General features: G+C 34.8%; 4 protein-coding genes across 5 annotated transcripts; 1 reads left to right on the top strand and 3 right to left on the bottom strand.

The window, feature by feature from the left end:
• Positions 1-2,703: 2,703 nt before the first annotated feature.
• Positions 2,704-8,565, bottom strand: LOC105233372 (exonuclease 3'-5' domain-containing protein 2). Its single transcript, XM_011215444.3, has 2 exons — positions 8,286-8,565; positions 2,704-3,388 (listed from the first exon to the last, which is right to left on the bottom strand). The coding sequence occupies exons 1-2, from the start codon at positions 8,429-8,431 to the stop codon at positions 2,833-2,835; spliced, it is 702 nt and encodes a 233-aa protein (XP_011213746.2). The 5' UTR covers positions 8,432-8,565; the 3' UTR covers positions 2,704-2,832.
• On the bottom strand, positions 4,162-8,273 carry LOC125775847 (uncharacterized). 2 transcript variants are annotated; one of them, XM_049446882.1, is made up of 3 exons: positions 5,786-8,273; positions 5,034-5,579; positions 4,162-4,970 (listed from the first exon to the last, which is right to left on the bottom strand). In XM_049446882.1, the coding sequence occupies exons 1-3, from the start codon at positions 5,805-5,807 to the stop codon at positions 4,528-4,530; spliced, it is 1,011 nt and encodes a 336-aa protein (XP_049302839.1). In that variant the 5' UTR covers positions 5,808-8,273; the 3' UTR covers positions 4,162-4,527. The 2 variants fall into 2 exon arrangements, with proteins under 2 accessions (XP_049302839.1, XP_049302836.1); XM_049446879.1 differs by having other exon boundaries at positions 4,162-5,579.
• A 301-nt stretch (positions 8,566-8,866) lies between the features above and the next one.
• LOC105233370 (uncharacterized) lies at positions 8,867-9,974 on the top strand. Its single transcript, XM_011215443.2, has 2 exons — positions 8,867-9,161; positions 9,218-9,974. Exons 1-2 carry the CDS (start codon positions 9,090-9,092, stop codon positions 9,722-9,724), a joined length of 579 nt encoding a protein of 192 aa, XP_011213745.2. The 5' UTR covers positions 8,867-9,089; the 3' UTR covers positions 9,725-9,974.
• A 76-nt stretch (positions 9,975-10,050) lies between these two features.
• On the bottom strand, positions 10,051-11,905 carry LOC105233371 (TBC1 domain family member 20). The gene is made up of 4 exons (XM_049446866.1): positions 11,635-11,905; positions 10,795-11,576; positions 10,615-10,724; positions 10,051-10,553 (listed from the first exon to the last, which is right to left on the bottom strand). Exons 1-4 carry the CDS (start codon positions 11,714-11,716, stop codon positions 10,343-10,345), a joined length of 1,185 nt encoding a protein of 394 aa, XP_049302823.1. The 5' UTR covers positions 11,717-11,905; the 3' UTR covers positions 10,051-10,342.
• Positions 11,906-13,870: the final 1,965 nt, after the last annotated feature.

The raw sequence follows: 13,870 nt of genomic DNA, 5'->3' as shown, positions 1-13,870 counted from the left end.
CGAATTTGTACTACTTTATACTATATGTACGTCCGCTTTAGTATTATAGACGCCGCAAAGTCTAAACAATTTACTAGGGCGGTCGGTTAAAAATGTTGCCTATAAAAGAAAAACGAAAATTTTAGAAATGTTATTATGTAAATGTTATCAATACGCTTAATCCAGTCATGCTCCAACTTTTCTAACCCGTCTGAAAAATACGTTTTCTGGAGTCTTGCAAAGTACGCCCTTCTGGGGGAGGGCGTTAACTTTCTCATTTCATTCAAATTTTTGTGTGATGAGTGACGTTTTCAAGTTTGAAACTAAAATGGATCCGCCCGGGGCCAAATCTTGATTATATGGTGCAAAGAGAAACTTGTAGTTGCCTAATTCGAGCGATTTGGTCAATATCTCTTTGTAATAGTGGGTAAATGTTTAATGAACTTCCCTTACATTTTAGCATATTACGTAAGTTTAACAAACAAGAAGAATGGATGGCTTACTACCAAACTATTTTGTAGGATTCTTCAGGATTGCCTTCTATATTTCCGAATTTCACAACTCTGGTGTTGCAATCTGACAACTCACAGCTTTATCGTAAATTTTGACATTTTTGATGTTTCAGAACGTTTTGATATACGAAAGTTTTTTGTGTTGCTTACAGTAACTCAAAATATTCATGGCGCGATTATTTCTTACAACTTTCGACGAGGATTAACTTATCAAGAGTGCATAGAAGAACTTATGTAATTCAATCTTTGACCATGAAGCTCTATCAACCACCATTATTTATCGATAGAATGGTGAATGAAATCGGGGTCGTAGATCACTCCAAGGCGAATTTCGTGGAAGTCGCCCAAAATCAATTGTTGCTGTGCGTAAACTGATATTGCAAGATCCTTGTATGAGCTATCGTGATATAGCCATTAGCGGCCTTGGCACATGAGGCCGAGCGTTGACATATTGGAAAAGTATTGCCTCCTGTCTAATAGCAAATTTCGAGTATTTGCTGGGGTTGTTATTGGTAGTGTTCCTCGTTAATGGCTTCTTCCGGGTTTAGAAGCTCATAATACAGCACGCCCTTTATATTCCACCAAATACAGAGCCATTACCTTGACGTCATAAGTATCAGTTTCACTAGAAACGTCCAGCAGAATACGAGATCATTCGGCTGATGTTCATTCATATTGAACTACTTAAAGAATAAGAACTTCCCGTTAAACAGACACAAAGTTCGACAAACAATAACGACGTGATGTTAAAATGAAATAAAGCACTCAAATTGGGTTAAATTTCTTTTCTTATGCAGATAATAGTATGCCATTTATGATTTGAAGAAAATGTCGGTCAAATAGCCACCGCGACTCCGTTTACATATCTCTTGCCATTTACGCCAATTTTATATGGTCCGGTGCTATTTTGCGCTAAATGTTGTCTTAGAGCCTCTCGGGTTACATGAGTTTACGGATTTCAAAAATTGAAAGTGTTATTAAATTCTACTACTTCTTCTTTCTTCTTCTTTACTGACGTAATCTTTTCGCTATGTGGCGCCAATTGGATATTGCAAGAGAAGCCAGATCCTTCTCCACCTGGTTCTTCCAACGATGTTGAGGCCTCCTCTTCCTCTGCTTCCCCTAGCGGGTACTGCGTCGAATACTTTCAGAGCTGAAGTGTTTTCATCCATTCGGATAACATGACCTAGCCAGCGTAGCCGCTGTCTTTTAATTCGCTGAACTATGTCAATGCCGTCGTATATCTCATACAGCTCATCGTTCCATCGAATGCGATATTCGCCGTAGCCAACGCGCAAAGGACCATAAACCTTTCGCAGAACGAGTTTTCGAGAGACTCGCAACGTCGACTCATCAGTTGTTGTCATGGTCCAAACCTCTGCACCATATAGCAGGACGGGAATTATGAGTGACTTATAGAGTTTGGTTTTTGTTCGTCGAGAGAGAACCTAAATTCTACTACACCTCTAGAATTATGTTCTTTTCAAGTTAATCCGAGTAATAGTTTCGGAGATACAGCCTTCATAACTTACCCCGGATAAAATAAGGAGCGTCATTTTGCATGATATTTGCAGTCATTTCACTGGGCCAATGTGTCCAAAAACTCGGTTATAATGCTCGCTATTAATGGTAACGGTATATCCCTCCTCATTTCGAAAAAAATAAGACCCAATGATACCGCCATATCACTATCCGCATCAAACGGTTAATCAGCAACAGGAGGATTTGACTCTCCTCAATAGCGACAATTTTGTTTGTTGACGAAGACCTTAAGCCAGAAATGAGGCTCGTTTGAGAAGATGATTTTTCGATAAACATTTGTTCAACGTTTTTTCGGAGAACGTGCATTTGCGTAATAATCTTGTACATTTCCCAAGCGTTGTAGCTAAGTGAAACGTAATATAATAAAATGGTAAACCTTACTGAACGTAGTGACAATATTTGACATAAATTCGTAAACAAACATGATCGCCACGAGCTGCCAAAATCACGTCACATCTATTAGTAAATGCTGTATTTGAGTGATAAAAAAATATTTTTGTTTATTTACATATAATGAAGAAGACCCATAGTAGTTTCCCATAGCTAATTCGGAATATTGGAACTATGAAATAATAATCAAGCTAAGCAAACCTCAGAAATATACAATAACAGGCCAAACATATAATACAGCAGATTGTCTTTACACCTGATTTACAATAAACATTAATAGTTTTACATACAAAACCGTGGAAGATACTTTATTAAATCAGACAATTTTTTACGCATAAAAAATCTTCTCCTGTAAAATGTGATTTTTGGCGATTAGGTCATATTCACGAAAAGAGCTCGATATAGGTATTTACTGAAGGCAACATTCATCTGACGCCACACTTTTCAAATCATTGTCCCTACGAGGTACATAGTCCATATCGTAATATTGCGCGAAAACATTTACATCTGACACTTTCTTGGCTAATGTCTTATAGATCTCTATGCCAGCTTTAGCATCATCGGCAGCATATTGAATTTGTTGAGGAGTCAACGTGTAAGCCTCCCAATCGGATAGGGTTAGCTCTAAATCTTTTTTCAAGGTTCCACCCACAACAGCCTTATACATGTCGGCCAAGTTTTGCGGTTTTGCACCGGTCAGTTTGGCCACAAAACGTAAATCCAATGCAGAATTTGTCGGTAGGTCACATTCTTCCAAATACTCGCAATCTTTTGCGATGCCAACACCAACCTTAACCACCTTGCGATCACTTAGTAGATTGCACAGGGACATGGGTATGCTTGCCATTTTACATAATCTTATAACAGCACAATATCCCTTGTGACTACATAACTGCAATAAGGACACATTCGGAGCGTCCACCCATTCACAGTCCAATCCGAGTACTGGCACTTCATTGCAATGCCTGAAAATAGAAATGAACAAAGATAGAATTATTTACAGTAGGTTCAAAAAGAAAGCAATTAGCTTATGTCATTGAAGAGATAAAGGTATCTTAAAAACGATCCACAAAATTATAATAATTGCCAGTCACCACCATTTTTATAGGTTTCATAAAAACGAGAATGCATGCTATCGACTAACTACGCCCTATTGCTTTAATATTTAATTTAAATTGATTTATGATTAGCATATTTTTTCCTCGTAATTTCATCTTCGTAAGTGCACAAACGTTCTCGATCGGGTTTACTCTGATGGTCAATCTAAAGAAGTTGTCTCGTTCAACTTCAATGTTTTGGGTGGTTGTTCTCTTGAAGAACCCAGTCCCTGCTTCCTGCCCCAAATCACATGTCTGTTGATTGCAGAAATCCACGACGGCTAGTTTACCAAATCCTAATTTTACGATGCATCCCCAAACATGAAATTACCCTGTTTGATTGAATGATCGCTGGAGTAGCTTGCCTCTTTTAGTGGACCACGCACGCTTCATTGTGTTCGTCATCCAACACAAGGACTCGTCTGTGAAGACCTCTGGGCATGTACAGAACTATTTTAGGATTTGAAAAGTTTCGATTCTTTGGCAAAACTTTTACTCTGCTTTAGTCCTTTATTAAACACTTTAATACTTTGGAATCGCTAGTTATTATCAAAAAAAATTATTCTGGAGTTTAAGAAAATTTTAACACAATATACATATAGTTGTTGAAGTTCTCAATTACATTTGTCGTTGCCTGATATTTATTTATAAACTTATGAAGCAATCCAAAATACGCAGCAGTCACGACTAGCCGAAACTATATACAATATATTAAAAGATATTTGATGTTAACTATGAAATGAGATTTGAAAAAACTTGTGCTATCGGAAAACAAAACATGAGATCTTACCTTAATAAGACCCGGTAAAAGTACGTACATTTTTAGCGTTACATCAATTTTTGCGAATTCGTGGAGTTGTAGTAATATGTTAACTTTTTTTTAACAAAAAAATTGTCAATAAATTGACATACAAAAAAGTACGGGTAAATTTTAGATAACCCAACCAACCATTTATACAAGACCCCCTAAATAATAAAATTGGGTTTTCATTTGTATGGAGTTTTTTTTATTTCGTGTTATACACATATTTAATAACACCCAGTAACGAAATAAATGGGTCTGTCTTTTTTTTCCGTATTTCCCGCCTCCATAAAAATTCTACTATTAGATCAGCAAAGTTTGCCGGATTATTATAATTATCCTTATAAAAAAATCTCTTCACTACACGCCAATGAGATTCGATTCTTTGGGAGCGTGTGCCATCCTCGGCGATCAATGGATTGCCAGGGTCACTATGGTTAACCTTTTCATGGATGTAACCATACTCAGGGAGGCATTCATATGCGCGCCAAAAATCGGTCCTTATGGTTGTTCCTTCGTGTACATGCTTACGAATAAGAGGGATGAGGACCTCAGCGGAACGTACATTGTCAGGGCAGACCTCCAGTCTGAGGTCCTCACTGCCATCCTCTATCATTCCCAGCACCCAATGCCCTTCTACGCGTCTTCCTGAAAAAAAAGAAAAGTATTTGAATAAACATAATTGCATTATATATAAATTATTATTATTACCTTTGTTGTATTTGCGTTTCTCGAATTTACTTTCGTCAATCTGCACCACCTTACCTGGACCACCAATCTTCCCTTTGACTTCTTGGTGGTCTAACTGAAATATAACTACCGCTTCCCTGCAGTAGCTATACCAGTCGGAGATAGTGCCAGATGACAATTTTTTTCCAACGCTCACATAATCCTCCCTATAAATACCTTCCCGCGTAAAGCGGTGGGCAAAGCAATACATGAGGTAAAACACGTGGGGAATGCTTAATTTGACGCCTTCAAACCACGTGCCCGCTGCCCTTGAAATAAGGGACTTTGTCTTACAATTGCCCCTAGAGCATTTAAAGTACCCTACTGGGTGGCGTTTGCGCAATGCCATTTGGGTTTTGTGAACGGCACAAAGCCGGCTTTTTGGCAACAGACCGTATACCTCGGCGAATGATACACACAATTCATGTGAGCCCAAGTATTTGTTCATTTGCACTATATTCCACTGCTGTATCATGGTAGCATCACGACACATTACTGCTGCAGCGCTCGTGGATGGAATATCATCAACTTTGAAAAAAAATTAGATATTATTTTATATAATACTGTTTTCAAAGAAAATTTCAAAGCTCCCTGAAAAGCGCCGCAGGCGAAAATTTTGAATATATTTTCAGCATAATATACTATATTGAAACAATTTTTTATTCCAAATTTTCGTTATATGGACGTAATATATTGCCCACTTTTCAGAGAGCTAAGTAACGTATTATATTTACCTGATTGGTTATTTGACATCATTATAAAGTTTGAAAGCAGTTATTTTATTGGTAAATGTTCAGCAGAGCGGCTTTTCCGAAAACTTGCACCAATTTTCACGGGAAATGTCTTAAAATACTCGTTTTTAGTTCTACGCGCGTGCTTTTAAAAACAATATTTTCTTTGTTTTTATCAAAAAACATCGTATTTCCCGAAATGATAAACTCCTTTTTACACTTTACACGTCTTTAGATGTTAAAATTATACTTTCTATAAGTTATATACACGTAATTATTGATGTTCTTTAGTTAATCAATAAGGGAAATTGGTTTTTTTGTTATTTTTATAAAAATATGAAAAACTTTACAATCACTTCACTTCAACGAAAATGGCAATGTTATGTTCGAAATTATGGCACAGCTGTTGTAAATTCGAATGGCCACTGATAATTTTCGAACAATAGACGCTGAACGCTATTAATCACGCCGTCAAACTTGAGCTTAGCGGCGGTACATTTAATGGAACAAAAAACAAAAACAGCTGATCACGAAGTTGTTCAAACAATATTTATTTTTTAAATAATTTTTAATTGTTATCAACAAAATATGTAATAGTATTTCTCTGTTTCACTAAATTTTTTCACATTTTTCACTTGGTTTATTTAAATATACACTCTAAACATTAAAACAAGTTAAAAATTCACTTTTATTATGTTAAATTTTACCTAAATTTATTAATTTAAAAATCACTTAGCACACTCATCGTTGAGAAGGTTAGATTGTTTACAATTATGAGGAAAACGAGCGTTGCCACTTCTTAAACACCAAATATGTAGGATTCTTAACGATTTTTCTTTGTTTGTTTTTCCGCGAGAATTTTTTTCCTATATTAACTATAATGAAAAATACTTTCCAACATTTTTCAAGTTATAATTGAGTTGTAAACACTTTTTCCATATACATATGTGTACGTATAATATGTGATTTATATTTAAAAAACATAAATAAGTAAAAATCTATGATAATATTATAAAATTTATATCATATCGAGGTGACCGAAATACTTACGCGTCGCAATCCTTTTTGCGTTGGCGGCCTTCGGCCGACGATATATGTGTATATTATTATATTTTGAATTTGAGTTTTGTTTTTTAATATGATTAATTTGAATTGAAAATGTGCGTAGTGTGTGTAAAACGTGTGTAAATAGCTTGTTGAAATATTCGAATTTTGGGAATTTTTGAGCTTTAAGGTCGAATATCTCGTAAACTAAGCATTTGCGGTACCTATAACCCTACATTGCGGCGCCAAAAAAATCGGAATTGTGCCCAACTAAAGCAGCTGCAATATTAGAAGCGGTTCGTTTTGCCGCTAGGAATGAAAAGAAAATTATTACAGTAAATCCGTCATAGATGCCATTTTTAACCAATCAAACGATTCCCACCTGATTACAAAAATAGAAAACCTTATTCCTCAAGACAATAACATAATGAAAATTATGTGGTAACCTGGACACACAGGGATTCAAGGAAACGAAATGGCTGACAATCGAAGAAAAACTTCTTCACCACAAAGAATATTAAGAAATTCGTTAAACAGCATATTTCTGTTGTCTAAACGATTGGAGACACTATAACCACTACTATAAACTTGCTAATCCATTAGGCCAAAAACCACATTATTCCAATACCATCACCTGTAAAAATATAAAAACATTCACACGCATAAGGATTGGACATACACTTGCGACACATGGACACCTTTTGAATGGTAGAAGCAAACCCATATGCACTTTATGTGGTTCGGAAGGTCTCACAATACTTCATATCCTCGATGAATGCTCACACGTACAACAACAAAGATCCTTGATTTTTGGTAACAACAAACCATCTGACTCACTCGTTCGGAGAGATGACAACAACATTATCTTTTTTGTAAAATTAATGCAAATATGTATGTAAATTAATTATTTAATATATAAATAACCGAAACACAAACTAATATTTAATTTGCTTGACTCCAAATAACTTTACACTTTACTCAATAACTTCACTTTCTATTTCCGCTATACGAGCACAGCAAGTTCTGCTCCTATCAAGATCACTTCTTGAACTGATTATGCGAGGACATAGCGCCTAATTATATACGCACCCCTTCATTGCTCTAAAAATAGCTAACGGCTCCTGTCTCCCTTCACTGTGTTTGCAGAATACGATCAGACCTCACTCACTAACAGTTTCTGTAGTCCTGTTACTATGCTTATTTGCGTAATTACAATCTATATAATATATGCCCCCAATGCGTCGCCTACTTCAAACGACGCTCCGACATGTACATATGTATGTATATAAGTGGAATAATTATTTATATTTATTTCTCTTCTAAATAAATAAATAAATAATTTAAATATGTACGTCTAAAAATGTGGCTGCACTAAATTCCTACGAGTAGGTGTTGAAATATTGCATACACATTTAATAATTTGTGATGAAAAAAGATGTACTTATGTACATATACTCACTTCCGTAAAATCTTAACGGCTTCAACACATTGTTGCAAGTTCTCAACCAACTCGACTTTTTCCTCGGACAACGTGTTCAGAAAGTGATATAGTAGTCCAGCACCTACACCTATAGCAATGGATTGCAATGCATTTGATTCAGACATTGTTATTTACTAATGACTTTGTTTGTTCCGTTTGACAATACGTTTTACTTAACAGGAAAATTAAATTTTTGCTGCACTTTATTTCACAACCTTGCGCGTTGCAATAGTACTGATTCAATGAAAGTAGCACAGTAGAAACCATGAAATAGATATCAAATTTGACATAAGACGTGGCGTTTTATCATGTGAATCCCCTTTTTATATATACCATATCTTTATATGCATATAAATGCATCATCTTGATTACATGCTTGTAATCAAGATGAACTTTGATTAGAATAGACAATAAATTGCCAGATCGAACAGGACAGCGAAATTTGTAGTTGCCAGAATCTTTAATAAGGGCTGCCGGATTGTGCATATAATAGCCCTGACAGAAAAGCCGCTTTTGAAGAATTACCCAAAAAAACAACAAATATAAAAAGATAGTAATGATATTTGTAATATACATAAATGGATTAATATAAATAAGTTATTTCCCAAACTTGTGAGCAAATATACACAGCTTATCAAAAGATGTTGAATGGCATTAATCACGCCGTCAAATTTGAGCTCAGCGGCGGTAATTTAATGGAACAATAAACAAAAACAGCTGATCACGAAGTTGTTTAGACTATTTATATTTTTGAAAATAATTTTTAATTGGTATCAACAAAATATGTCCCTAGGCTACACATTTTTAGGCTGTCCACTTTTAGTAAACATCGACAACAAAGAAATACTTTATGAGGTGAGTGCATAAAGCAAAATTATTAATTTATACATTAAAGAATTTACTTTTCGTAGATTCTTAACTACTCGGTTGATGTGCTGCTTGGCAATAGCGATGAACATCAAATGGAAAAACATTGCCACAAATATGGATTTCAGAATGTTTACGATTTTATGTTGATGACACGAAAAATTGCACGAGCTTATAAATCTCATTATGAAAATGAAAATTCCAGCGAAGCAGAATTGTTGTATGAATTTAGCAATTTAAGTCCAGATTTTCAACGTTTGGTACCAACTGTGTATGAAGCGCGGAAATCGGAAATTGAAAAATATATGCTACAACTACATAATGCTCAAGAAAATCCTCTAGTACTATCTTTCGACTACGATGCTCGTGTAGTGATTGGCGATAGCAGTTTCGCTCAAAACTTTCGCGAACTAATAAGAATATATTTAAATTGTTGCGATGGAAATGGAAAATTAAGTAAGCTACATTTCGAAATGGATTTAAATAAACTGAACGAATTTATTACTGCTTTAGAAGTAGCAGTGGATAAAGCCGATGAAAATCATGCTTAAACCAAACCAAATGTTTTAGTAAATGTGTGCAATTCTTTTCTATCCTTTTTCGAATGAAAGGTTCTGCGTAAAACCAGCCCTACTTGTTACAATCTTTCGAAAGTGTACGATTTTAAACAACATTTATATGTTTCGTGTCTAACATTTACCTTGAGTTTATTTTATTCACTTCGAACTCAGTGAAATTCGATTAAAATGTACATTGCAACATATTTGTGTGATATAAATACAATGGATTTATGCGACTATATGTGTGTGGTAATGCATTTTCATTACTTGTATTATGCTAAAGAGTACTTATATTATTTATAATTTATAAGCCATTCTACGACAACAAATTTTATTCATAACAATATTCTTATCAACATACAAAAATTAGCTACAATAAAACAAAAAAAAAAAAATAAATCCTTAAATACCACCTTGGAAGGAGCAATAAAAAACTTATAAGGTAGTGAACGTAACTTTAACCTCGATTACGAATTGTAAACCTTTTTAGAATATTATATTTTATTAATCATATATTTAGCAAAATGAAAAGCCGATCATCCAATTCCAAAGAGGTGCTGTTGCATGCCGTAGCGCATGATTTTGGCTAGGCTGCATATATATGCTTACTCAACTAACCCCGGCAGAGAGATACTGATTTTTATAGTAGTATGCACAAATGCCAACCAAAATGGAGAAAGCTGTTGTCACGATCATTGATTTCGGTGTGAGCATTTGTGGAAGCCAACGTGCCAAGTTATTGTTACCAGCACGGGCATTACGAGCAAGTTGTTTCCTTCGCTCTTGGATTCGCTTCTCTTCCAATTGTCTTTGCAGTTTTCTATAAAATATATTTTTTTTTAATTTTAAGGTTAATTTCTAATTATATTGAGAAAACTTACTCTTTTCGCACCAGTTCCTCGACATATTTTTCAATTACTGTCAGTGAATATTTATCATATAATAAACTAGCAGTATTTAAAAGTTCTTCAAAGGGCAGATCATCGGGAAGCTAAAAACATATGAATTTAAAAGTTTATAGCATAAAATATACTATATTTTGAATTATTGTACGCATTTACCCTAGATAAAAGACAGTGTACTGAGGCCATGTCACAGTCAACCTTTAGTATGTCTTCAGCTCGATACAATATAATAGCAGCAGTCACAAATATTGGCATATAAATTGGTGAGGCCAAAAAATAGTCATATAGACGCACTACATCTTTATATGAATTTAAACTGTGTCCAAACCACGTCAAATACCAAGGCAATGCAAAAAGTGTTCCAACTGCAGATTGTTGTAGAAATTGAAACAAATGCGAATTTTCTAAATCTACCAGCGGCCATATAAACATCAAACGTTTTTGAGTGGCATCCATTGTTTCTTGCATACATTCCGAAAAATGGTTGGTCGATAATTCCTCCATAACCGCAAATGCTACCTCTTCACCAACGACTAACAAAAATGTAACAGCTACATCGTGATATCCTTGATAATATCGTAAATTCGGGTATTTCTTTATGACACGCAATATTAAAACAGTCAATTGGTCTTGTAATGCAATACGTTGCTCATATGGAATGCCGGGCGGAAAACGCTTAAGCGACCTATTGACATCAAGCACCACTTGTTGGTATTCTGGATGTGTTTGTAAATCTTGTAGACTGGGCGCAGGTTCTAAAGAGGATATATCAACACCGGCCAATTGTGGCCAAAGCAATCGTCGCAACTCATCATTTACTAATCCATGGTCGGAACGTGCAATCTCCTGCAGCTTTAAAAGTGGAATATTTCCATTGTGCTCTATCAATAAACGTTCGATTTCCAAACGTTTTTGTTGTTCTTCACCACTTTCTGGACCTAAAATGTAAGAATTATTAATTATGTATATCCCAACTAAGTATATTAAAATAGCTACATTTTTCAAAACACAATTCCTGTGGTTGATCGATTTTTATTTCACTGTTTTGATGGTTCGCTTCATTCACTTGGCTCGTCATACTGCCAACTTATGTGTAGATGTGTAAACTGAGTAATGAAATTTTAAAATCCTTTGTAGTCGTTCATGTGCTATAATTATTATTATAATTTTTATTCCAGTGCAATCATTACAAATGCAATATATGTACAGTATTTTTATTTGCAAATTAAGCGAAGAAAGGGCACCTGTGAGCTGTCAACTAACAGCAGCGTTGCCAGACTTAGCACTTAATAAGTCGTTCGTGACGTGTACAATAATGAAATATGAAATAAATGGTTTCGATAAAAATCATTAAATCGAATAAAAATATATGTTCGAAATTATCGATTTATATCCAAAACTTTTCTTCAATTCCTTTTTTGTACCGAATAGAAGGTATAAATACTACATTAACACACACTGATTTATTGATCTGGCATTACCACTTTTACAGTTGGTACATTAATAGCTGATTCACATACAACTTTTTCTTCATTTTATTTCAGACATATGCTCTGTGAGAAAAGTTCAATGTATGCTTCTGTATGAATACCTTCAGATCGAAACAAAACGCAGCAAAAAGAAATTTCAAGAAACTCACATCTCTTGCGCTTTGCCAAGCAACATTCGCCATTTCCTATTATCGAGTAGAACGGAAAGCAAAGGCTACTTTTGTTGACGAAATATGAATTGTCAAGCAAATCAAGAAATTTCGTTTGTGGATCGCCTACAAGATCCTCACTTTTTAAATCCCTTGCGTCCACGCAACTAACTAATATGACATGTTCAACCATCCGTAAATAAAATACCCAGTCTGTTTCAGAAACTTTATTCATTTATTAATAGAGCGTATTTGCCATTCGTGAAGTAGGCGAGGGTAAATATTGTTTCGTTTCCTTCGAATTGAGACTACGTGACTAAACCCATATACAATTTACAAATACTTTTCTTATACCAGACTGACGGATACGTATTAGCCTAAGTAACTGTCGCCTCTAAATAAAAGCAGCAGCGACAAATTACTGTAAAAAAAATCCTCTTGTTCATAGATTTTGTATGACGCATACCTAAATAAACGCGGCGGCAATGCTGAAGTTGAAAAGCTTGATTTTGGCAGCACGTTAAAAAGTGATTTTTGTAACATTTCTTAAAAAGTATGAAAAATTCAACTTGTTTAAATGTATTTAAATAATGCAAATGGAAGCGATTAAAAGGTTCCTTTTTAGTCATAATATCTTATTTTTTCATTCGCTCATGAAAATAGAAAATAATCGTGTTCTAATTTCGGTTGAGTAATCATACTTCTATATTTTTGTTTAAGAAACATAGCATCACCCAATATGAAAAGTACCAAATATAGAACCAAAATTTGAATTTTGCTTTTACGTGACAATAGGGGTATTCTCTTGCTCTTGCAAGATTGCAGATTGCAAAAATACTACACCGAATATACAAGGGCACGAGAGCACCCATTGCAAAATCTAGAGATGTATGAGCGACAGATTCAGTCAATTTATTGTAAATGACTATTGTGCATGGCTATTGTGAATTGGCGCACTTTCTGCATACATTTTTAACAAAAAAAACTGTAACAAAACTTTATAATTTAAATAGAAATTATAAAATCTATTTAAAATTTACCTTTCTCAACAATTTAACGACGTAATGTGCCTTTATGTAAAATGGCAACTACAACAGGGTTGCAATTTTATTTTTGCGTGACATTGCACGCTAATATACATGGGTTTTGGTCTGACATATTTCACAGCCCTTGCAAATATTTTTCTGCGTGTGTTTGTTGTTGTGCCGTTGTAAATTTGCAATGCTTGCACCGTGCACCGGGTTTTGCAAGAGCAAGAGAATACCCCTAATATGTTTTCTACTCAACATTCAAAGTTTTGCATACGCTTATGGTTGAATCACTTACAACTTTTGACACAAAATACAAAATCACTCAAAATACAAGGGGTATTCTCTTGCTCTTGCAAGATTGCAGATTGCAAAAATACTACACCGAAATATACAAGGGCACGAGAGCACCCATTGCAAAATCTAGTGATATATGAGCGACAGATTCAGTCAATTTATTGTAAATGACTATTGTGCATGGCTATTGTGAATTGGCGCACTTTCTGCATACATTTTTAACAAAAAAACTGTAACAAAACTTTATAATTTAAATAGAAATTATAAA

This window comes from Bactrocera dorsalis, chromosome 1 (genome assembly GCF_023373825.1).
Source record: "Bactrocera dorsalis isolate Fly_Bdor chromosome 1, ASM2337382v1, whole genome shotgun sequence".
Classification (NCBI taxonomy): domain Eukaryota; kingdom Metazoa; phylum Arthropoda; class Insecta; order Diptera; family Tephritidae; genus Bactrocera; species Bactrocera dorsalis.
This window is presented reverse-complemented; position numbering and strand designations above follow the sequence as displayed.